This window comes from Eublepharis macularius, chromosome 1 (genome assembly GCF_028583425.1).
Source record: "Eublepharis macularius isolate TG4126 chromosome 1, MPM_Emac_v1.0, whole genome shotgun sequence".
NCBI classification, from domain to species: domain Eukaryota; kingdom Metazoa; phylum Chordata; class Lepidosauria; order Squamata; family Eublepharidae; genus Eublepharis; species Eublepharis macularius.
The window spans coordinates 211,734,248-211,759,270 of NC_072790.1; the positions used below are offsets into that span (position 1 = coordinate 211,734,248).

General features: G+C 40.9%; 1 protein-coding gene across 1 annotated transcript in view; it reads right to left on the reverse strand.

The window, feature by feature from the left end:
- The window catches only part of PSME4 (proteasome activator subunit 4), a 107,511-nt gene that overhangs the window by 32,567 nt on the left and 49,921 nt on the right, over positions 1 to 25,023 (reverse strand). Inside the window, exons 14-36 of the mRNA XM_054986549.1 lie at positions 24,529 to 24,679; positions 23,465 to 23,563; positions 23,078 to 23,147; positions 21,853 to 21,920; positions 20,631 to 20,846; positions 19,365 to 19,522; positions 18,459 to 18,554; positions 16,449 to 16,504; positions 15,140 to 15,196; positions 13,812 to 13,867; positions 13,622 to 13,720; positions 12,988 to 13,050; positions 12,783 to 12,878; positions 11,642 to 11,773; positions 11,058 to 11,267; positions 9,840 to 9,976; positions 9,463 to 9,516; positions 6,841 to 6,970; positions 5,451 to 5,532; positions 4,529 to 4,682; positions 3,318 to 3,387; positions 1,963 to 2,088; positions 838 to 990 (exon numbers count right to left, since the gene is read on the reverse strand). Of these exons, the coding sequence (XP_054842524.1) occupies positions 838 to 990; positions 1,963 to 2,088; positions 3,318 to 3,387; positions 4,529 to 4,682; positions 5,451 to 5,532; positions 6,841 to 6,970; positions 9,463 to 9,516; positions 9,840 to 9,976; positions 11,058 to 11,267; positions 11,642 to 11,773; positions 12,783 to 12,878; positions 12,988 to 13,050; positions 13,622 to 13,720; positions 13,812 to 13,867; positions 15,140 to 15,196; positions 16,449 to 16,504; positions 18,459 to 18,554; positions 19,365 to 19,522; positions 20,631 to 20,846; positions 21,853 to 21,920; positions 23,078 to 23,147; positions 23,465 to 23,563; positions 24,529 to 24,679 (2,533 nt within the window). The remainder of the gene's footprint in view (positions 1 to 837; positions 991 to 1,962; positions 2,089 to 3,317; positions 3,388 to 4,528; positions 4,683 to 5,450; positions 5,533 to 6,840; positions 6,971 to 9,462; positions 9,517 to 9,839; positions 9,977 to 11,057; positions 11,268 to 11,641; positions 11,774 to 12,782; positions 12,879 to 12,987; positions 13,051 to 13,621; positions 13,721 to 13,811; positions 13,868 to 15,139; positions 15,197 to 16,448; positions 16,505 to 18,458; positions 18,555 to 19,364; positions 19,523 to 20,630; positions 20,847 to 21,852; positions 21,921 to 23,077; positions 23,148 to 23,464; positions 23,564 to 24,528; positions 24,680 to 25,023) is intronic.

The window sequence follows — 25,023 nt, forward strand, 5'->3', positions numbered from 1 at the left end:
TGAAGCAAGGGGACCATTCTCCCAGAACCAAAGTAAAGCAAGGGGATCAACATCACACTAGAGAATAACACCCATCCCACCCAAACCAAACTGAAGCAAGCAACACTGTTGCAACTTAGCCCAACAGAACCAGTGTCATTCACTGCAGCCAGGCACCGGGTTCAGCCAGTGGGGAATCACCACAGAACCAAACCAAGCAGTACCCAGCCACAAGCCCAAGGCACTCCTTTGCTTCAGTTTGCTACCTAATCTTTTGGGGATGCAAACCCCTACTCTACATGTCCCTTCAGAGTTCTCCACATTTTCAGCTTTAGTTTGAGGAGAACCAAAACCAAAGCTACTTCCTAGCTTTTAAGATTTCAGGTCAGCAGTTTGTCTCACAAGGCTCAGAAAGAGATTTACAAAATAGACATTAGAGTTTCAGTTCAACTCATTATTTTGATACTAGGAGCAAACTGCATTAGCAGCTGGGGGTTTGGATCCCAAGCCCTACTGTGTCCTTTTCCAATGCAGGGGGCTCCCTCACTGCCAAGGGCATTGTCTCTGCACTGGATGCTTCCACCTATGCAAGGCCAGTGTCTTTCAATGAACCAAAAAGGGCCAGGTACCAAAGTAACATATTTTACAGCAGAGGACCATCCTCATGATGGGCAGCACCAGCAGAAGGAAGGTTTAGGATCCAAGCTTAAATAGTTTTAATTAGGAAAACCAGTTAATATCACATTCGATGATGTAGACTTTTCAAAGTTATAAACTGAATTTCTGTTAGAATTTCATTTACCACTGTTATGGAACTAAAGGTTCTCTGGTTTTTCAAAAGAAACAAAGATACACTACCTTTTCAAATGTCCAGTGTTTAGACCCTCTTATCATACCAGCTATAATTTCCGCTACACATCTCTGAGGACTTTCATGGGAATCTACTGCTAGACGTTCTAAGTGGGGTTTCAGTACTGGCAAAAAGGCATCATCAAAGTTTCTGAATAGGCCCTGTTAAGACAAGATGCATGGTTTAGTGCGAAGCTTGAATTAGCTCTTACAGAAAGGCCTTGTAAGCTTCTACCTTCAGACCAAAAGAACATCAACTCAAATTCTTCACACTTGTTTGAAAGAAAACTAAAGCTTTTTTACTCACCACTATGAGGCATAATTTTGGTTTTTAAAAAAAGGACTGCAAACTTGCAAGTTTGCAAAGTATAAACATAAATTTTACAAAGTCCCAAAAAATTACACAGCAACCTTGCTGAAGCTAAGCAGATCTAAGTGACTGGAAATCACTTTAGAAGCCTACATATTTTGCTTTTTAAGTTGCAACAAAGAAAAGCAGGAGATAAATTCAATCTATTAAATAAATATTTGTCTTGGACACGTGTGCTAGATATCTGGGTGTGCAGTGGGACTTTATGTTGTAATTCCTTTTTTAAAAAAATAATTTTTATTTTATTAATAAAATTAAAAGTCCAATAAAGGAGCAGAGAAAAGAAAAATTACAGAAAAAGGGAACAAAAAAAGAGAGAAGAAAATAGGAAAAGAAACAAAAATTAAAGGGGGAAAAAAAGAAAAATAATACGTATTTATGTTGTAATTCCTGAATTGTATCCCCTACAACTATGCCAAACTGCAAGGAGCTTCTTAAACTCACAAGTTTCCAAAGCAGTTTACTGTGCTATGCAGGAAGTGGAAGAAGGAAGGGATATATATATATATATATTCATGTTCAGTAAATAATAGCAGAATACTCCACTGTATCTATACAAGCCTAGAAGCACATGAGAAAACACTTGCTGGATCTACGTTATCTGACATGCATGTTTAAAGTTTTTCTCAAGGTATTTTTACAAGCACATTCTGCCAAGTGCGTAGCAGCATCTCACAGGAAGGCAATACCATGAAGTAAAATAAAATGTAAAATGTATCTTCACAATTATAACAGTTGTTAAGAAGTAGCAGAGGTCAAGTTACCTTGAAGAGGCAAAATCTGCGCGGGTTAAATTTATCTTTTCCTTTCCTGTCTTCTAAAGAAAGAAACTTGATCAACTGCTCAACAAATTTTGGATCAGAAAAGTGATCATAAATTACTTGCTCTGCCTGTGGGAGAAAAAAAAAAGCAGTGAAATGGAACAAAAATGCTGGTTAGATAATAGAAATAATAGAGTGTGGGGAGGGAGGAATCTACATAGCAGCACCCTAATGTGAACAGCACTGGGGAGCTATAGTTCACCAGCACTGCTCTATTAAAAGCTGCTGTATCTTGTAACAACACTCAACTTGGTTGGCTTTTTCACAGAATCAAATCACAACCAGGATGTCAATTATCATACTCATAACAACATGCTTGATAACCTTCAAATCACCCGTTTTTCCATAATTGGTCATTAAAAGAGATGCAAGAGACTGGAACATGTCATGTTCTTGGCAAGCACAAAGTGCTCTTAAATCCCCTCATGTGGTAGTTTCTACATCAACTTGTTATTATGCCCATGTTACTTCTCTGTATATATACTAGCTTTTACCCATAGTTTGTGTTGCCAGTGCACTTTGCTATCTGAAATCAGGATGACTTCTTATGCTCAAGTAAGAGAGCACAAACAACTTTAGGGAGAGGCCACAACTCAGGAATATATACATGCTTTGCATGTATAAGGGTCCTCTTAAAAGAATCTCAGTCAGAAGATGCTGGATCGCCTTAAGGGGCCACTGCTGGTCCAAGCAAATGGGCTGGACTAGATGAACAGTTTGACAGAGTACAAGGCAGTCCCACAGGTTCAACTCTGCTCTCTTAAACAAAGGTTTCTTCACACATTCTGCTTCTTGTACACTGTTTTCTCTACACCAGAGAACTGAATACTTGATTACTGGCAGCAGAATATGGGAGCTAACTCCACTGCAAAGCACTGCCCTGCAAAGGACAGGAGGAAATATGAAATTTTCACTTTGTGATGTTATATCTATGGTGACTCATTCACATACACAGATCATCCTGTGATGAACATGTATGGGAGACCCCATGCCAGAAAAGCCTAGTATATCATCTGGATTCAGTCCATGTTACCACAAAGTAAAATATTCAAGGTGTTACAATTTAATAACCATGTTAAAAAGTGAAACATCATTCAAGAAGCCACTGTGATTTAAGCAACAATCTTCAGTACACAGGTAAGTCAGGATCGGTGTTCCTTAAAGGGAATTTATGTGGAGTCCAGATAACTCCTGTGTGTCTTTGACTGTTCAAACTTGCTCACAATCACAAGAGAAATAGGTATGACTGATCTTCTATCAGACCATGACAGACTTTAACCGAAATACATCATTCTTACCTCTGAAAGTTCATTTCTACTCCGTCCAAGTTTTGGTTGCTGCTCTGCAGAAGCATAAATCTTCATGTTTCTAGCAATAGGGGGAGGGGGACACATAAGCCAACATTCAATATTATTCTTGAATAAAATGAAAATATGTATACTTTTTCCTGTATCATCACTGTCCTGTTCAGGATAGCCCAGGCAAGCCTGATCTCGTCAGATCTCAGCTAAGCAGGATCAGCCTTGGTTAGTAATTGGATGGGAGACCTTCAAATAAGATCAGAGTTGCAGAGGCAGGAAATGGAAAACCATCTCTGTTAGTCTCTTGTCATGAAAACTCCACTGGGGGGGGGGGGTCAGCTATGACTTGACAGCACTCTCCACCACCACGTATCATAATTACATGAATCAGCTCTCAAAAGCAGTAACAAAGGTAGGTAAAATTTCTTGTAGCAGAAAAGCAGGCAGTATCGTGGGAGAGAACAAACTCTCACACACAAATGTGGCCAAATGAAAATATAAGGAATCCCACATCCCATTTTTAGTTCTTTACCGGTTTATACTATGCCTGTATCTATGTAATAGCTACAGTGCGGGGTGGGAGACAGTCCTTGAATTGAAGGGTGGCATAAAAATATTATCAATAAATAGTGATGTGCACACATATTCATATATTAATGTGTTTTACAATGATGATTTTAATATGATAAATTTGCATACCAGCACACATGCTGTATGTGCACACATTTTCTGGTGTGCATTCACTAGTAATTTTTGCAGACAGAAAGTATTTCAGTCCATAGAACATGACTTCCTCACCTCCCCCATCTCACTGCAGCTGAAATACCCCTTCAAAATGGAGGAGAGAGCCAAAGGTCTACAGTGGGAAGGGAGGGGGAATCAGCAAAAATATCTTCTCTGTCTTCAGAAATCTTCTGCAGGATCTGAACCATTCCCAGTATGTATGCTACATATACTCAGTACATAAATCATGCTTGACTCAGTGAAGTTTTTCTAAAAACTTGTTTCTTCAAAATGAATGTTTAACTTACTCAGCATTGTTGTTATTGCCATGAACTGTCCAATTAAGTCGCATATAAGCAGATCATAATGTTATAGGGGGAAAACGACTAGCAGGCTGTCAAGGCTTTGTTTAGTAATGAGACTTTGAAGTGGCTACAGTCCCTTTCACACTGATTGAAAGGGAGGGGGGCTAAGCCAACACTTACTGAGGCCAGGTGTAATACCCCCAGTGTGTTTTCTCCACAAAACAACAGGACTCCCAAGCTTGTTTTGTCTTTGGTAAATTGGCACTCTCATAATGCAACCACTGGTTATCAGGCCTGTCACCAGCTTGAATATTAGAAGGCCACGAGACTCCACCTGTGTGCAAAAGAAAGAACTTTAACTACCACCATGCACTCGATGGTCCAGTCACAGGATGAAAATATGAAGCACCAGCATTTTGACCAGATGGGCAGTTTAAGACAGTATTAAAAAAAATGATTTCCCCCCTAGTTGCACAATTTCACCCAACATGCATTTTTACTAAGCCATCATTTATTATTTCATTTAATATGGCAATAAAATCACTGTTGCTGAATTACAACTGTCTTATTTCATCATTTTTAAAATCGGTATAATTGAAAAAGGAAGAAGGAAGAGCAGCTAGAAATTGACTGCTACCATAAAGGATACTTCAACAGGCTACAATTGCTGCAAATCGGCTTAAATCAGACTACGGACAAGGAGGAAAACCCAAGATTAGCAATGCTTCAGGAAGCTGGTGATGCTCAGGTTTTGGAAGATCAAGAACTCACAGCTAAAGCCTCAGCCCTTTAGTTATGGGTATGGAAATAGCTGCAATAAACAGTTATATAGAGCCTTTCATTCAATCATGAAAATTAAAGACTCAAGGGCTGATTACTGGAGTTTCAAAATAAGGACTGCTAAAACAAACGCAGATTTGCTTGCCCAAAGCTTACATAATCTGTCACAAAACATTTGCTACTAATGTCAGAGTCCTAAGAAATTCTTTCATAATGGAAGCATCCTAAGCACGGCCAGCTGTTTCACATTTACACTTACACCAGCAAGCTTAAAAGGGAGGAGGGGAATGATGAGCATATCTGATTGGCAGGGCACACTTACTGATTTGAAAAGGGCATATTGACACCTTTTTATGAGGCCTCTTCAGCTGCTTGAGGATGCCAGCCACAGCAGAGATCGCCACCTACAAAGAAGAGTGAGGATTAACTTACACACTTTATAAATTGACTAAAGACAACTGTTTCACTACTAGCCTTTACAAATACACAAAATAATTTCAGCACTAGACATGCCTGTCCTCCCCAGTATTTCAGAACTGGCCAGAGAATTGAGCCACTGTGGGTGACAAGGAGGAAAGAAGCAATTTCCTTCTGGCTCAGTCTGCAACTTGCTATTTTTATACATTCCTACAGGCAAGACCTTGGTGGTTATACTCAGTTGCATCACGGAAAATCCCAAAGCAGCATCTAAACCAGACTACCTTTTGAGTCCTAAACCTGGCCAGCTATTCTCCCAATTTATTTTCTCCATATATTTCTGAAAATGCTTCCAACATCTCAGTGAAAATAACTAAGCCTCAATAAATCGCTTTGTCCTGCATTTACTACCCAAAAACTAAACCGTGTGCACATTTGTGTGATGTGCTAGGCCAGTGATGGTGAACCTTTTTGAGCCCGAGTGCCCAAACTGCAACACAAAACCAACTTATTTATTTCAAAGTGCCAGCACTGCAATTAAACCTGAATAATGAGGTTTTAGTTAAGAAAAAACAACTCATACAGTTGACTCAACTAATTAACCTCTCTCTCTCTCTCTCTCTCTCTCTCTCTCTCTCTCTCTCTCTCTCACTCTCTCTCACTCACGAGCCACGAAGACCAGCAGCCCTGCTTGCAAGCACTCTGTCTCTCACTCGCTCAAGAGCCACAACTGAAAGTAAAGCAAGTTAAATCAAAGCAGCTTACTCTTCTTTAGAAAGCCAGCCCCAGCAGCCTGGCTGCTGCCTCCGCTTCCTGCTGCTAAAGAGACGGGCAGCAGGGAGGCAGCCTTGAGGAAAAGGAATCACGTGGGAAGGGGCAAAACCCATGTGATCTCTGCTCAGAACGCCGTTCCAGGCGTTCCCCCTCCAAATGAGCCTTGGAACTAGCGATCCAGCGACTTGGCTCGCATGCCCACACAGAGGGCTCTGCGTGCCAGCTGTGGTACGTGTGCCATAGGTTCACCATTGCTGTGCTAGGCTCTCTGTAAGAGCTGGACAACTCAAACCATGCAAGGAACCACTTGCCTGCCAAATCTCATTTTTAAGGTTTGTCTCCCCACTCCAAAATGTGGATGGCAAGAAAGTGCAGGGAGTACTGGCCTTGTTCTTAAGTCCAAAAATCAATTCGATATGTAAAAAATAACAGACTCATGTGAACCCACCCATGGTCAACAGCAGTGGCCCAAATCAGCCACAAAGCCATGGTAAATACTTAGATCCTATTGTCATGCATACCTTGCGAACCACTAGTGCATCATGGTTGAGACATTTCACAAAGAATTTTATGGCTCTGGCTGGCAGCACTCTGTCATCTCGCAACAGCAGTGATAGAAAGCCAACACCAATGTGCTCAAACTTCCAAGGGCTGAAAAAACAAAGTGGAGGGAATGGGGAAAGTCAACCACTCTAATGGACAGAATTCAAAAAGATACCCAATACATTTCTTTGCTAAGTTAATGCTTCCAGCCATGACCACAACATACGATTCTGCTCCTGCACTTGATAGATGAGTTCAAGTTTCATTTGAAAAACAAGGATCTGTTTATATAGCTAAGGCATCAAGGCAATGAGTTTCAGTGGAGAGGAACGCAGCTCCAGTCTTTAAGACAAGGTAGTAATTAGGATTTTTAAAAAACTTACCAAAAAGGGAACAAAGATAAAGAATGTTATCAGCAAAAGAAGGCCAAGCTCAGCTACAAGATGCTGGCAGGGCCATTTGGCACACGGCTGTTTCAAAGACTAGTGGATCTTTATAATTAACTATATATAAAAACTGACATGATCTGTTGCCTCAAGATAGAAAATACCTTTCATTTCATGGTAAAGGTATTTTAGAAAGAAAAATGCTAAGAGCCTAATGGTGGTACACGGTGTCCAGATCTTTGATCGTCAAACCATTTCCAACTCGCTGCTGACTTGATGCCAGCACAAGCTACTCAGAAGTAGCATTTTAATCAAATCATCATGCATTTACTATAGCTGGTTTAAATCGTTTCTCTTGGAGCGGACTCAAAGGGTGGCCGTTGGAGATCCAGAATGGGAACGATCTTGTGGGGTTCCGCAGGGCACAATCTTATCTCCCATGTTATTCAACCCCTATGTAAAACCTTTAGGAGAACTCATTTGCAGCTGTGGAGTTCAATGTAATCAATATGCAGATGACACCCAACTCTATATGTCGCTATCAAGGTCCCCGCAGGATGCAGCAGAAATCCTAGATTGCTGCCTGACAGCCGTGGTGAAATGGTTGAAAAACAACAAATTGAAATTGAACCCAGACAAGACTGAAGTGATGCTTGTTGGGAAGGCAGAGATATTGAAGGACATTGTACTCCCCACTTTCGATGGAGTTTGTCTGACCCTTGCAGACTCAGTTAAGAGCCTAGGGGTTATACTGGATCCAGCGTTATTACTAGAAGAAAAAGTTAAGGCAGCAGCAAAAAATGCTTTCTACAACCTCACTCTAACCTTGAAGATGGCTTCTTATCTTCACACGGCTGACCTGGCCACTTGGATCCATGCTACAGTAACATCAAGGCTTGACTATTATAATGCTCTGTACATTGGCCTACCATCTAAGTTAACTAGGAGGCTCCAATTAGTGCAAAACGCTGCAGCTCAATTGTTATCAGGAGCGAGCAGGAGCATGAACATCAGTCCCATCCCACAGTTGCTCCACTGGCTACCCATCAGTTACTGTGCTCAGTTCAAGGTATTAGTTATTACATACAAAGTTCTTCATGGCTTTGGTCCGGCATACCTACGGGACCATCTCCCTCCCTATGTTCCTCCACAGCAGCTTTGCTCATCTGAACAGGGTCTCCTGCAGGTGCCAGGCTGCACACAGGTGAAGTCAGCAGCAGCCCATACACGGGCTTTCTTTGTGGTGGCCCCTATCCTGTGGAATGACCATCCTGAGGAAGGTCAGAAGAGCCCCCACTCTCCTGGCTTTTTGTAAACGATGCAAAACCGAACTATTCAAAAAGGATTTTTACTCAAATGGGAGGACTGCATTGTAGGGATGGGGTCTCAGGTGCTTCGCTAATGAGTTAGGGACCATAGACTTCATCACTATATTGCCTTACATATTATCTGCTGCTTTAAATATGTACTCCTACGTACAACCAGCACTCCATGTTGTCTAATGTAGTCCTAGAATTGATTATGTTATGCTTCAGTATTTTTTCCTACTCTGTATTGGATTCTTGCTAATACTATGTCTTTTAAACTTGTATCTATTTACTCTATGGTATTGTTTATGAAATGTCCTTGATACTGTATTGAAATGTAATTGATACTGATTGTACTAATCTCACAATGTGTAATCCGCCTTGAATCTCAGTGAGAAAGGTGGACTATAAGTGACATAAATAAAAATAAATAAACAGCTAAGTATCGCCCTATCCGATCAGGCCAGCAGAGAGTGAAGAACTGGAACTGTCCTGCATCTGCCTGGTGTCGTCCCTATTTTTATCTTCTTAACTGCTTCCACCTCCTCTTGAATCGTTATTGGGCCATTCATCACTTGTTGTTCCTCCGTGATTTTAGGTAAGTTCTGTTTCCTTAAATACTCACTCATTTTCTTTACAGAAACTTCCTGTCTTCTATACAAATTAGAACAGTAATTAAAAAGAGTCTTTTGGATGGCCCAATTATCTGTTAACATAGCATTCTTTTGATTTCTTCTTACATGAACTAAACCGTGAAAGTCAGATACATAAACCTGGCAAGCATTTAGAATGGGGCTGCAGGAAGCGCAACAAATATTGTAATCCCTCAGGCTTGTTTTAAAAGCCTAAGTAACTGTAATATGATTTGCACTTTTTAAAAAAGGTATCTGCGCACTGACATACTTACAGATTTCTTTGATCCACACAATCTAATAGCTTGTAAACCAAGTTTTCATAGTTTCTGAAAATGAAACAAGGATCATAAAAACACAGTCAACATCTTCTGGGTTTGTAGTACTATGAACACAGGCTGACTCTTTGTGTGACAAATACTACGCACAAAAGGCTCACCACAAACTGGAGTAGAGGAAATTTTTAAATGGATAAACTCATGCTTCAGCACTGGTCTGTTATCAGTCTAGAGATATTAAAAACCTTTTGTGGCACTAAGACAGCAGTCATTAGATTTCCTCTTTGCTATCATAGGAAAGCAAAACAAGCAAATAATGTATGCAGGTTTCAAGCTGCAGTCAACTCTCTAATTACAGAGCCTTTCCCACTTACTGTGAGGACTCAGCATTCCTTTCTTTCTGCCGCTGCGTTCCCAACTGAATCTCCTCTGGACTAAGACCAGTCCAGCCACTGTGAGGGTACCCTGATTTCTGCATGAGAACAGCCACTTCAACACACTTCTCTGGAACCTGGAGAGGGATGGAGTCACAAATCAATCTTTGACAAAAGAAGGGATTCTAAGGGAGCGCAGGATCCATTATGTGTTCAAAAAGTCACTGAGGAACCAGAAAAAAAACGCTACCCTCCACTAAAATAGAATATCTTAGGAGGGAAAATGCTACTTGTGCTACAGTTGTATGGTTTCAATGGGTTTAGACTGGAGTAACTCTCCATATGATTGCTCTATTGGTCTTTCACGCTAATTAAATCCTTCCACTTTGATTACTACTCCAGGGAGAACATGCCAAGATTCCACCTGTATAATTTTAAGCATGTTTACTGAAGGTCCTGCTCTCTTAGCTTAAATTTTTGAAACCATCCCTTAATTCCATTGAACCCAAATACCCTCTTTGTACCCACCTCTTCATTTCCCCCAACTGAGTTGTTCCATCTTCTTAGAAATTATGAACAAATGCTCCAAAGCACTGACACTCACTCAGTGGTCTGGGAGCTTTATGTGGCTGTTTGACATACCACCTGTGGCTCTTCTGAGCATCACTGCCCCATCTAGCAACCATCTTGTTTCAGAAAAGTGGGCCTTGCCTGGTGGGTACTGTGATTGGCAGCTGGTTCAAACCATGATGCCCAAAGAACAGAAAACTGGCAGCCTCCCTGAAGAGCAAGCCTCACATTAAGGATAGAGGTCAATGTGACTCTTTGGTTGATGCAAGTTGCATAGTGAATATCAGCTCTTTGGAGTATTTTAAGAAGCCTCAAATAGAACAGCAGTAGTAATATATCCCACACCTTCTATACCTAGAATGTGTATTCTTTGTAAGTGCATACTAGATACATGGTTTACCATCATCTAAGGATCAATTACAACACTGCTACATGCAGCAACTTAGACATATACATCCCTCATATATGACTTTGTAATTGTATACTTTTTGGAAATGCTAGCTCCCCCATTCAGGACAGTTCCATGTGGCAAATACATCTGCTACATGTAGACTAGCAACTCTTCCCCTCCAAGGTCTTGGGTAATCAGTACTTTCGGCAGCAGTTTCTGAAGGCTGCTTAGGTTTATATATTCATATTCTTGCTTACTTCAAAATCCAATCCTATCGTTTCATACTGCCGATGGATCTTCTCCGCAAGGTCATCGAATAGCCTGACTATAGAGGGTTTTTCCAGAGACATTGCTTTGCTAAGTCCAGAAGAGACAATTGCAGGCCAGGTTTGGACAATGCAGTCCCAGTCATGAAGATTTGCCAAGCACACTCCACTGTGATTTCCCAGAAGGCAATACAAGGCACCCTGTGGAGAGCATGTTGTAGGAGGAAATGATAAACAATTCATTGAAGTTGCAGCTTCAGAAAACTTCGGTGAGGTATTTTTGGAAGTCAGCAAGTACAAAATATTCTTTTTGAAAACCCAAGTTTAAGTGACATCTGTTGACAGTACAGGGCAAACACCTTATATTATTTTACAAAACAATAATTATACAACACACCTGACTGGAAGATGACATTCATTTTTTCTTATTTATCAAAATTAACAACACATTGCCCTTATAAGAAGCACTGCTATTATCAAAGTAACTAATGCTAGCACAAATTTACAAGCGCACTAGCATGTGTATCTAATTGCGGGGGGGACCGGATTAGAGGAAGAAGTAAAAGAAACCTTACTTTAAACTGCTGCTGGGTGACATTGCGTGCATCAGGCCGCAAAAACTCCAAAACTAAAGGAATAATATCCCTGCAACAGAAGTTATAAGTCCCCAGGGCAGTGAAGAACGCATGCTGAGCTTTGCTTCTGACCTAAGAAAAGAAACACCACAAGCCTTCATATGGAAGCAAAACATAGGAACATACATAAAGAAGAAATAAGCTTGAATTAACAAAGCGATTAAATTGTGACGTCTGTCTCATACAGAAAGCGGTAACCCTCTTGGCTTTAGCAATAGCCTCCCCTACACCACTCAATGTTTCTGGATAATTTCTGGCACATTTAAGAGCAGAAGCGGATTGGTCATTAAGGTCACTGGGGAAAGTGCCAGCATGCCAATGCCCTGGGGAGCTGCTCTTCCCCCCAAGCAGGGCCACCATGACCCTCAGGCAGCTCCATATGAAGTGGATGGAAGCCACCACTGCTACAAATTGATGGCCCCCTCAAGGAGGGGTGAGAATTCCTGCCACCACAAGTTGGCAGCCATGCCTCACAGGAGCCAATGGCCCCCGCTCTGCACTAGACAGACAGGCGGCAAGTGGGTGGAAGCTGAGCAGAAGCCACAGCAAGTGTGTAATTGCCCTTCTGCTCCCTTGCAGTCGGTAGGGCAGGGCTCTCGTCCTCCCTCCCTCCCTCCATGAGGGGAGGTCAAGACCTTTCCGAGGCATTTTTTGCCTCACAGGTCACCCCTGCACAAGTGCCCCCCTTTGGATGACATCACACTGGGGACAGATGATTAAACAGATATGGTTTTTGTAGATGGAGTGAACAATACACAAACACACACACACACACACACACACACACACACTTAAAGTGCTTTCCACATACAAAGCAGGATCTTTGGATCCAATCCTTTAATTCCACAATAAATTTTAATTCTGGCCAAACAAGCTACAATCACTACCTGAAGTGTTAGGGGCCCTTTGAACAATCAAAACAGAGTATCATGACAGAGAATGAAGCCACTGCCATCCTACTGTGCTTTATATGACGTTTCTAAGAGTTGCTCAACACTGCTTTCATTTTAAAACACCAGCATGAAAACTAGCGCATTAACACCTTGCCTGTGCAAAACTGTTGAAGACAATATACACTTACCTGGCCATATGAACTTGTGGACAAACGAAGAAGGTCCCTAATCAAGTCCTGGTGAATTTTTTTATATTCACAGCCTTCCACAGTGAGTGTTCTTAACTAAATGGAAAGTTCCAAATTAGAAGGGGGGTTTTGCACAACAAACATAGAGGGACAAAGTTCAAGACAACCAAGAAGCAAACACGGGTTACAGAGAGATGCACATTACCTCATGCTGTAACATGACTCTGTCAATCAGCAGCGCTCTGATATGCTGTTTCTTTCCTTGAAGCTGCAAAGAGAAGCAAACACCTCCATTATGTATGAGAGTTTGCTCTCTGACTTGCCCTCCGATTTCTGAGATTTCCCTGTTAGATACCTTTTGCTTAGGAACAGGGAAAACCTACTTTATGCCATTCTTATTCCAAGACAATTCTTTATTGGTAGGACTATAGTTGTGCTTTATAGTACTTTCATTTTAATAACTGCCTCCAAATGTATTCACTAAATACTGGAGAAAAGCCTGCATTTCCTGAGGTATCAGTCTCTTTGTGTTGCAGCTTTGACCTTAAAGCGTATACTGTTTGTAATGTTTTCTAAATAAATGTGCCAGTGTCACAAGACCTAGGATTTCCTAACATGCAAAGCATTTGCTCAGCCAAAGAAAGTCACTCCCAATAGCACTGAAGTACTTAAGTGCTATTTTAGTACATAATTTCAGTGGTTAAACAACTTTCTGGAGACTCTCTCCCACTGCAGCAAGTATGAATGAAAAAATAAATCTTCAAGTGTCACAGCTATTCTTTCTGGAGTTTCTAGAACACAGATTTCAGTTAATTAAGATGCTTATATAAAATACCAACCCTATTCTCCATTGATTTCTTCACCAAGTTAAAGCTTTTCCATCGTGAATCAAACTCATGCTTATGAGAACCTTGGAAATGTAAAAGGTCACTAATGATCTGAAAAAGAAGAATTTAGATTGAATAGAACAAATCCATTTGGCTAGCAAAAAGAAAAATCACTAAAACCTGTCAGAATCTGAAAGTGTACCTTTATGATGAGAAACAACGACTTGGTATCATCCTCAGAGTGGTCAAGTACATAATCTATCACGAGAACAAGGAAAATCTCGTAAGTTAAAAATAGTTCAAAGAGCTAGTTCACCAACTACAACAATCAGGACTCTTGATTTAAACTAGAGATGGGCACGAACCGAAATACGAACCAAAATTCAGCACAAACCAGGCCAGTTCATGGTTCGCGAACAAGCAGTTCGTCAGAGCCCATTTCTGATGAACCGCCACAAACTTTAGGCCGGTTTGTTCAGTTCATTTTTTGGTTCATCATTGCAGACAGCCTGGCACTGATCAATCGGTTTCCTAAGCAATGGGGGATGGGCTTTCTGCAGACCTTCTGCTGACATGGAAGTGCTGACCCAGAAGTCATGCATCTGACGAAGAGAACTGTGATTCTCGAAAGCTTATGCTACAGTACAGTTGGTTAGTCTTAAAGGTGCTACTGGACTCTTTTCTATTTTGCTGACCCAGAAGTGACATTTTCACGAACCAAACGAACCAGTTCGTGAACTGGGGCAGGTTTGTGAAAGTTCGTGGTTCATGGTTCATGAAACGCGACGAACCACAAACCACATGGCTCATTTTTTCCCTGGTTCATGCCCATCTCTAATTTAAACTGAAACATTCTGCAAAGATATATTACAATGACTTTTTAAATCCTTTAACTACCAACAGAAAAATTAGAATGTACAACTACAGTAATGCAATCGAAACAAGAAAAGAAGGAAACTGGCTCCAAATGCATTTTCTGTTTTCTATTCGAAGAGCTAGTTCTTACCTCTAAAGCTCTTCATGACTTTGGGCTCCCATATTTGAAGGATCACTCCTACTGATATTAGATCTTAGTTGTTCCTTCTGGCTGTCCTTTCAATAAGGACAGTGTGTTCATCCTCCATCATTACTAGTCTATTAAGAGTATAGTGTGCTGGAGAATATACAAAAAGACCTGATGGCATTTAGCAGGGCCTGAAAATGTTTTTCTTCCACAAGGCCTTTGGCAATTATTGGACTAGTGTTTGTTTTGATGCTATGCTTTATGGATCAAGTAGCAAGCAAATTCTGCTAGATTGGTTCATAAGTATTGTATTTGTGTTTGAAGAAGGGAGCTCTGACTCCCAAAAGATTACACTTTGAAAATCTTGTTGGTCTCTAAGGTGCCATGGGACTCAAATCTTGCTGTTTTTTAATATGGTTCTATGATTCTTTCAATGACATGTTTGGTAAGTCACCATGAGCTAAAAAAGGAAAGGCAAAGTATAAATTGGCTTCAAATAAACGAATCAAATACAAAAACACACTTACGTAGGAGCTTCCTTGTAACCCTGGCAATTGTTTCCCTGTAATTCTCTCTTGACAAATCTAGACAAGAGAAGACCATTCTCTATAAAGCTTGTGCTTTACATTACATGAAGATACAAAGCACAATCACTGGCTACTGACATAACAAAGCAAAAACAAAAAATAAGAGAAATTGTTTCTAGCAACACAAAAGTACTACATGGAAGCCATGAAAAGATTTGTATTATAGATATGTGCACACACACTTTCTCCAACATGCACGCACGCACAATTCACATGCAAGCAGGGACTTCCTTATTCATTTCAGTGTCAGCTATAACTTTGCTCATATATTCTCTGCTGAGCGCATCGAGCTGATCATAACATTGAAGTGAATCAGGAAGCCCCTAAAAGTATTTGTTTATGAACATTTAGGGATGGTTAACTTTCTCTTTCCATTAAAGCAACTAGAATACAATACACACATATTGTAAAGGGTGCATACATTCAGAATTAGGTATGTGGCTCTTTTTAAAAAAACTACAACGTAATGATGGAGAAAGGTTCATGTTTTGGATTGGGATTTTGTTTCTGAGTAAGAAAGACGCACATGGAAGGACACTCCTAGATCAAGCTGTCTGAGGCCTTCACACTTGATGGGGAATGTGGGTTATTTCTACTGGTCCATAAAATGTAAGAATTCGCCATCAGCCTACACTCATGCAATATAAATGCTTGTTTATTTCATGCAGGGGTTAATATCTAAAACAGAGCTAAGCCTGTAGAATTTTTTTATCCACTAATTCAACTGGGGGGCGGGGGAGATGATTGGCAACAAGGACCACAGTGGATTGTTTTACTGTAACATCAAACATATACCAGCAACTAAAATGCTAAAAATGTAAAATGGCAACTGGGATTCTCAGAAATCCAGGACATGTGTAGACTATGCAGAAGAGCCTTGGGGAGTACATTAAACCTGCACACTACTTATTGTAGCATTAAAAGAAAAACTCACTGTAAGCTGGAAAGTACCAGGCATATTATTATAAATGAGTCTGTTTGCAGGAATACAAAACTAGTAATTACCAGGGCTGTGTGTCCCACAGCTACACAGTAGAAACACTGAAACTGCAGAGAATTCAGCAACCTGAGAATTGCAGCTTTCATTTTTTGAAAAGCCAATTTCTGGCCCTTAAAGCACTGGCGAAGGGGCACTGAACTAGCTGCAATGTTAACTACCACCTTGTCAGGAGACTAGCATCATTCTGTGATAATAAAGCAGCAAAATTTAAACAGTTCTTTAATTATCTTCTAACTGGGGCTCACTCACCATAGTCAACACCAGTATAAAGTTTGATCTCTTCTAAAGACACCAGACTTGGAACCCTGAAGAACACACAATGTACACAAGCTGCTTAAACAAAAAAACATGCCATGAATGTGACTTTACCATCAATTTCCCACATACGCATTAGTTACTGTTAAAAGTCTGAAGACTGAAAACAGCCTCCACTATGGCTTTAAGTAACATCTCCAATAAATAAAACCCTCTTGAACAAATGACAAATCACAATGGCGATGGCTGGTTTCTTCATATTTCAGACATACATTGCACTCTTTGATCCTATGGCGTTGTTTTTAAGGTAATGCAAAAGTTCATCCAGCCAGAATCAAACGTAAAATAGAATTCTCTTACTGTTTTGTCTGGGCAGCTGTGCTATGAGGACTTTTTACTAAGCACATAAACAGAATTTCCGTAACTCCTCAAAAACTAACAACATTTATAACCAAATCCAAGACCACAAACCATGTAATACCTTTTATGATGACCAAACGTCACATAATAGTGTGCACATTTTCCAGTTCTCCAGAACTTGTTTACCAGGCTAGATATTACAAAAAAAAATTAAATATGTATAACAAAGGGGGGGGGGGTCCTCAGGACATGATCCTCAGTCCCCTCCAAGCCTGCATTGTGTGTTGGATGGAGGGCAGATATAAAAGGTGCTGATTTCAAGCTAGGGCCAAGCTACACAGTATGTCTGTCAAGTGCCACGTCACAGATGCACAACCAAGCTTGCAAACAGACATACATGGGGAAACAATAAAAGACACTCGTTCACTTGGTGCAGCAAGGCAGTACTGAGTGGGGGGAGGAGGAGCTCCCAGTTTCCCTCCTGCACCATGTTCACCAGTAAAAAGAGAGGCTGTCACTTTTTTTCATCACTATTCTCTGGCTCCAATATAAGTCTGATGTGAGCCCAATTGCACACATCCTGTATGTATTTATTTTATTTATTTGTGTCATTTATAGTCCACCTTTTACCACTGAGATTCAAGGCGGATAATGCCCTTACACTCAGTTTTTCTCCAGGTAAGTGTCACTAAATTGGTTATATGCAATAGGGAAAAAACACTAGAGTAACAATGATTCTAAGCTCTCTCAACCAGGAGATACAATTGTTTTTTTGGAAGAAATAATAAAAATCACTTGGTAGTCATTAAGTTTGTCTTGGATTTTGCTTTTGGACTAGTACAGCTATAAACTACCTCCTTCTTATCAACTGTATTCCAGCATATGCTTCTGCAAGTCTCAGTTCACTTCCTCAGATACTCTGACTCATGCAGGTTAATGGTGGAATAAAATTTTGTTAGACTTTAAGGTGCCACTGGATTTTTTTTTAATTTTGCTGCAGTGGACTAACCTGGCTACCTCTCAGTAATTACTACTATATTCCTAGTAGTTCTTCAAATAGCAGAGTCTCTGCCAACTTGGTGAACATATTAGAAATTATTGCGTTCTCTAGAATTTAGCACATGTTCTTAGTTCCATCCAGATAATCTTGGGGATACCAAATTGCACCTCAAGAGTAAGAGAGATAAAGCCCTCTACTCTGTACTATACAGATTTCCAATTCAACAGTCATTAGTTGCTGCCATTTTACAGGCCAACAATCTGATTACTTAACATTATTATCTATTATTTATTTTATTTTTAACCCGCCATCCCTGCAAGCGGGCTCAGGGCAAGGTACAACATGGATTAAAATACAGCTTAAAATCAATTATAAAACAGCTCAATGAATGGGCTGAGATACATTTTCACAGCCCGGGTGCCATGTCCTCACATTTTTGAGATAGCAGATACAAACAGATTTCAAAGCAGAGTATCAATGTAAAGATAAGTAGGTGTGTATGTGACTATGGGATTTTTTGTACGTTTTGATTAATTGTATTTCTAAATTGATAGCATTCAAGGCAAATTACACAGCATCAGCCTGGGAAGATTCCTCCCAGTCACTCTATTTTCTGTATATACAGGGTAATGCTTACTACTTACAGGTGAGCTACTCTCTCTCCTTTCAAAGGTTGCAGAATGTTCCCCGACCCAATCAGGCAATTGTGCACTATAGTGAGACACTGCTGCACATCATCTCTGAAAGCAAACATTAAATATATTTCAGTGTTTAAGAAATGCAACAAGTTCTATGAATTCCCAGCATTCGATTAAAAAAAAAAAGTCTCTGGCCCCTTCCTAGAGACAAGGGGAAAACCATTTCTCTGCAGCAGAAGGGACTAGAGACTAACTTTTAAAAAACAAAAGCTGGGAAATTAAAAGACCTATATTATTGTAACAGTCTATCAATGTAACAATATGAAAACAGTGATTTTTTAAAAAACGGGAAAAAAAACCTTAATGGCTCGCAGGAGGGAAAATGGCTGCCGCTGGGGGACAGGGCAACCCTGTGAGATTGACAGGCCAAAGGTCACTCCAGCAAGCTTCATGGCCAAGTGGGGATTTGAACCCAGGTCTCCAACATTCTCTGTCCAACACTACAGCCAAAACACCATGTTGGCTCTCTCAGAAATCAGCAGTTCTGAGCTGGGAAGTCTCCCACTCAAATCTCAATGCAGCCATGAAAGTCACAGGAAGGTAAGCAACCATCTGAGGGCCAAAATGTAACAAGCATACACAACAAATACTCATTTGCTATCTTATATATCAAACAAGCTTGTACACCACAGGGAACATGTCTGTCACAGCAAAAACGTGCAAATATGCCCACCCTGTTGTAATATAGGCCTATGTTACAGGGCTGCTATAAAGGGACTATGTACATGAAACACTTGGATCACTATGAAGAAGTTATATATTGCTGTAAAAAACACCACACGCACACACAGACACCCAAACTTGCCAGTCAACTCAGAGTGAAACATCATCGCTGACTACACTTCTACTGACCTGGACATTTCAAGATCTGCATCTGCATAACGTACTAGCTTGTCAAGCTCTGGTTGGAGAAAAGAATCCAGCAGGTAGAAAGAAAAAGCTGTCTCTTCAGCAGAAGGAACATGCCACTGGATGTTGAGACTTCGTAGATCACCAGGTCTACCCCAGTCCTGCAAAAACAAAACAAGGAAGATGCATTTTGCATTTAGTGAAAATGTCTAGCTGTTCCTCATTTAGCTCAAATACTCAACCTCAAGGAGACTAGTGCTTATTGTATATAATAGGGATTCGTATCATAGTCTTGCATCTTAACAAAACTCATTCTAATGTTTTTGATCACTGGGAAGACAAATCCTGCAGCAAAATTGGAAATAAAACTGGAAATAGGTACAGGTTGCTGGTGAGAAGAGCCCTAGTTGATTCTGGTTCTTATACTTCAAGTTCTTTTTGGACAGGGCTCAAATAGTGTTTTAAAAATTGTCACCTTTCTTTAAACTGAACCAAAGCTGCTAAGATTATAAAATGCGTGAGATAAGCATAAAATCCAAAATATATCATAAGGGTGGGGTGGGGCACAGAGTCACAATTACACTAAATCATTATCTTCCTTAGGCATGTAAGTAGTGCTCTCTGAGGCTTCTTTTGGGAAAGAGTCTCAAAACAGAGCTTGTTGGATGTTAACATGCTTCAAAATGATCAACTCTGTTTATATGGACAAAAGGTACTGGGTGAACGAGCCCCCATTAAATGGGAGTCAGCCTTTGCATTGTACTCCTTAAGAGTAGCTGTGCATAAAGTCAAACACACTTCACATTACAAAAATAAAAGGTAAAATTGCATGTAATCCACAGCATAGCATACAATACATTTTTTTAACTAGAGAGAAGGAATTTGTTTGTATATATACATATACTCAGATTGTAAGGTATACTACAAATATATGCCGTACCCTATAATTTTCTATCATATGAAACAACCCCTAGTTATGAAGAAACTCACCAATTTATTTAGTATTAGCTTTCTCTTTTACTCATATATTGTTATCTGCCCCAACTTTAAGACAGAGCAGGCTAAAGACAGCATGAAAAGAACATAAAATAAAATGACAACTGGTAAAAACAGACAATGCAGACATCTACATTCATAGCATCTTTCAATTACACTTTCCCATTGTCACTGGAGTGGGGACACAGCTTCAAACAAAAACAAATAGAATAATTGTTCATAATTAAAAAAAAAAGTTCAATCGTCTAATCCTAAATAAGTTAAAATCCTTGCCTTGATAGGAAAGTATTCAGAAAGAGGCTTGTCAAAACCACCTGGCACACTGCAGTATTCTGTGGGGTAGATAAGTGTAGTAGAACGAAGAAGATGATGCAGTAGGTTACAAGACAGAATGTAACCCTGCTTACAGGTTAAGTGGAGGGTTCGCTGAAGAATCTTCACAAGCTGCTCGCTGTATGGCAGCAACTTCTTCCCATCCACACGAGTGATCTAATCAGAGAATGCAAACACCAGAAATTTAAATATACCACAAGGAATCTATACCATCAATCAATTTTTACATTGCAGAAATTGGAGGTTTTAGAAGATTCCAGCTCTTTTTAACTCACATACTGGAGTTCTCATTCCATTGCACTGCTCCAATTAAAAGGTGTTTGTCTCCCATGCAACTTGTCCTTTGTCAGCAATGTCTGGCAGAACTGGCAGTGCCAAGAACCACCACCACCCTTAATTGTGGCCTCTTGACTCTACTTGGCCCTCAACCCAGAATGCTACCAAAGGTCCAAACTGTGGAAGCAGATGCTAAAATTGGTATTGTTTACAAAACACTTGACACATATGTCTGAAAAAACTGTGCCACAATTAGCTGAAAAACAGGGTGACAAAGTGAAAGGTCTTTATGGTGCTTATTAGTTGGAAGAGGGGCCTGGGTTACGACAGGAGCGAATGGACTGGAGCTCCTCACAGTGACATGACTTCTGCATAGAAATTTAGCACCAACCACAAGGACACCGAGAGCAACATTACAGCTGCTGCTATTTCACTTAACAAGACAGCCTAACCACAGTGACTCAAACAAAGTTGGTGGGCAAACTTTCTGCCTGGGAATGGCTGTGGGTATGCAGAATGTCCTAAGTTCAATCCTTGGCAACTCCAGCTAAAGGATCAGGTGGGAGAAAATATGAAAGATGACTGTCTGAGACACTGGACTGCCACTGCCAGTCTGAGTAGACAATACACAGTGGACCAATGGCAGCTTCATGTGTCCATGGTGAGTCTTCCCTCCCTTCAGCCCTTATGTAACCCAATAGCCACTCTTTCTAGCAGGGCTGCGGACACTGTACTGGACCAATCTGCAGCAGTCCCTGGCATCCAGCCTAGGCAGGATATCTTGAGTCACAATGAATCTGCTCACTTCTACATTACATGGAAGCCACAGCGGCATTTCATTTCACTGTATCCCCACCACCACCAACACTATTATTTCACATAATACCTCTGACAAAAGCTGGAGGTTCCACAGGAGCTCCTTATCTAACTCTTCATCATGCAAGACATCATCATCTAGATTTAAAAGAATGAAGCCCAACTGTTATTACACTGAAACATCTGCAGCTGTAAGTTGCATTTGCCAAAGCTTGAGAGAGATGAGAAACTGAAGCAATCCTTGGCAAACTTGTTAAATGCCCCTGAATACCTAGAAGTACCCTCTCTCTTCCTTCACCTTGACAGTGGCCTAAAGACTCATATAAAAGACAAACGCAAAATAGCACGTGGAAAGCTTAGATGCTACAGGATGTTTCCTGTAACAGTCATGTCTCTTTCAAGCAATGGCTCTACATGAGCAACTCGGTTTTTTTAGTTGCATTATTAAAAGTTTTGTTTTACATAAAACCAGTAAACAGCCACACTCCTCTCTCCAAGCTGGCCCACAGAGCCAGGTTTCCTCCTCTTCTCCAGTCCATACCAAGACAAACAAAATTAAAAAAAAAAACAGGATGGAGGGAATAAAGATCCACCTGATACATATTTTAGGTCTAAATCCAAAAATTTTCAGTGTACCCCTTCAAGGGTTAAATTTGAATGCAAAAAACATATAGCACACAGGTGCATTCTCCAGGGAGCTGTGACTGTCTGCAGATCCCTACGGAGTCTACTTTCAGTGGGAAAGTTAGATTTGCCTCTGCATAATGAATGAAATTGCTTTAAGAGCTTGTAACACATTTGCTACTGTACATATTTATGAGAACGTGCACCAAGAAGCTAGAACAGACAGCAGGTTCCTGTACCATAAGCACAGGGTGATTAAACATATCTGATGTTATGTACCTTTGAAGCAGCTGTTAGAATGAAGCAAACTTAAGATGCTCAAGGCAAGAGCAATTAACAACCTATAAAAACATTTTCCAGCAGCCATTGCAGATACCTGCTAGCCAAATAGTTCTTTATCCCTGCTTCCAACTCAGCAAGGTAGAACTGAGCAGCAATTCCTAACTACCTGCTAGCTTCCTAGGCATGCAAGCAATTTTTGTCTTTAGTTGAACAGACCCTGCAGGAATTAATACTAAATGCAGAAAGCTGTAGGAGATTGTAAAACACAAAGTACACCATATCTTCTGGAAGCAATTTGTCTTTAAAAATGGTTTCTGTTTTAAATAGGCAATTCACACCCCATCAAAAATGAACTTGTTACAACACAAAGTGAGATCACTGAAACTTACTGAGAGTAAGATGTGCTATAACGTTGCAGCAATGGGGAACAAAGAGCTTCAAAGACTCCTCAGGACAGCACTGAAAATGTCACAGAGAATCAAATTCTACATTAAGATTGTTCTGCAAACAGGAAGGGTTTTTTGGTTTGGGTTTTTTACTTTTAAGAGGTAATGAGCATCTTACAGCAGTAATTAGGAGTGTGCTCAGTGGGCTGAATTCAGGAGGGAATGAAGTATTTGGGATTAGGATAAAGAAACTTGTTATCCGAAGGCCTATGAAAGGGCAGACAAATTGGCAAGGAATTCCAGGGCCAGGAAAAATGGCATAACTACAGTTACTCTTTGGTGTGCATCTCAACAGAGAAGGGCGGTGGGAAAGGAAGAAGGCTGTCTCACTTTCACAGCTGCTCGGCACATGTCAGCCACCATACGACCAGCCACTCTTGTCTCAAATATATTTGAAATGGCAAAATTAAAAACCTTCTCCAAGGCAACCTAAAAGAAAAGGAAGAGAGAAAAAACAGTTAAGGCAATGAACCACCTTAAACAAGCTTCCTTTATGCGGGGGGGGGGGGGGGGGATAAATACGATCTAATGTTTGTAGTCAAAAACCACAAGCAGACTCTAGTTCAAACTCAATTTTGTCCTTAAAGCGGATACACTAGAAAGAAACAAGGGAATCAAGCCTCTTCCACCATTTAGCAATCATTTAGTACACCAGTGACTAAACTTTAGCAAACATGCCACAAGGTGGGTCCAAAGAAGGAGAGTGGCATGCACCACTCTAGTGATCCTCATAATACATGTACATGCTGCTGTGTCTAAAGGTTGTTTTGCCTTTCATCTACCAAACTAACAGCAGCGGGGTGATGGCAGGGGGCGGGCATTGCTCCCTGCTCCACTCCTGATGCCAGCTGGGTGAAGGCGGGCGGCAGGCATTTCCACCTGCTCCATGCCCAATCCCAGTCAGGTGAAGGCGGGGGGGGGGGGGCATTGCATTGTCATCTGCTCCACTCATGATCCCAGGTGAGTGAAGAGGGGCTGGTATTGCCACCTGCTCCGCTCCTGATCCCAGCTGGGTGAATGCAGTGGGCGGACATTGCCACCTGCTCCGCTCCTGATCCTAGCTAGGAGAAGATGTGGGGCAGGCATTGCCACCTGCTACGCTCCTGAGCCCAGCTGCGTAAATCAGGGGGGCACGCATTGCCACCTGCTCCAGGCCTCATCCCACCCTGGGCTTCCCTCTCTGGAGGGATGGGCTGCCTTGCCTGGTCTTCCCTCCGTGGAAATGCCTTCTGGTGGCGCACCAAAATGAGTTATCGAGAACATGCTTAGCCTTTTATATAGTAGGATTTGTATGTGTGCATGCTGTACAGTTACACCAGCTTGTTTTTTACATTATTAAGTAAAATTAACACGATGAAAAAGGATTCTGTTCTTCCAACACTGGCTACACATACCTTAAATATCTCCTTTGAACACTGTGTGAGAATTGTGCTGAAAGTAGAAGATAGGCCTAATTCTACCAAACTTTCCAAATGAGTCATCTTTTCTGTTTCAGTCTCTTCTCTTGTTTGCTCCAGTGTGCTGCTTTCTATAAGTCCAAAACATCTAGACAACAAAAATTAAGACAACTGTTAGCAAAAATATTAAACTTTCTGTTGATTTGTCTGTACCCTGATGAGATGTTATGTGTATCATAGAATACATTTGTCAGATCTTTAAATAGCCACTCATCTATAGCAAGGAGAGAACTACACCGGGGAGGGGGAGACCTTTCAAAGCTATTTTTTTATCAAGCCACCAATGTGATAATGTGGTTACTAAACTGCAGAGATTAGTCTGGTTCGTTTGGTTCGGGAAAGCCAGTGGGGGTTAAATGCCCCTTTCCCTGCCGCTGCGCAGTGGCACGGAAAGGGGGATTTAAACCCCCGGATCAGCTGCTTGGCAGGGAC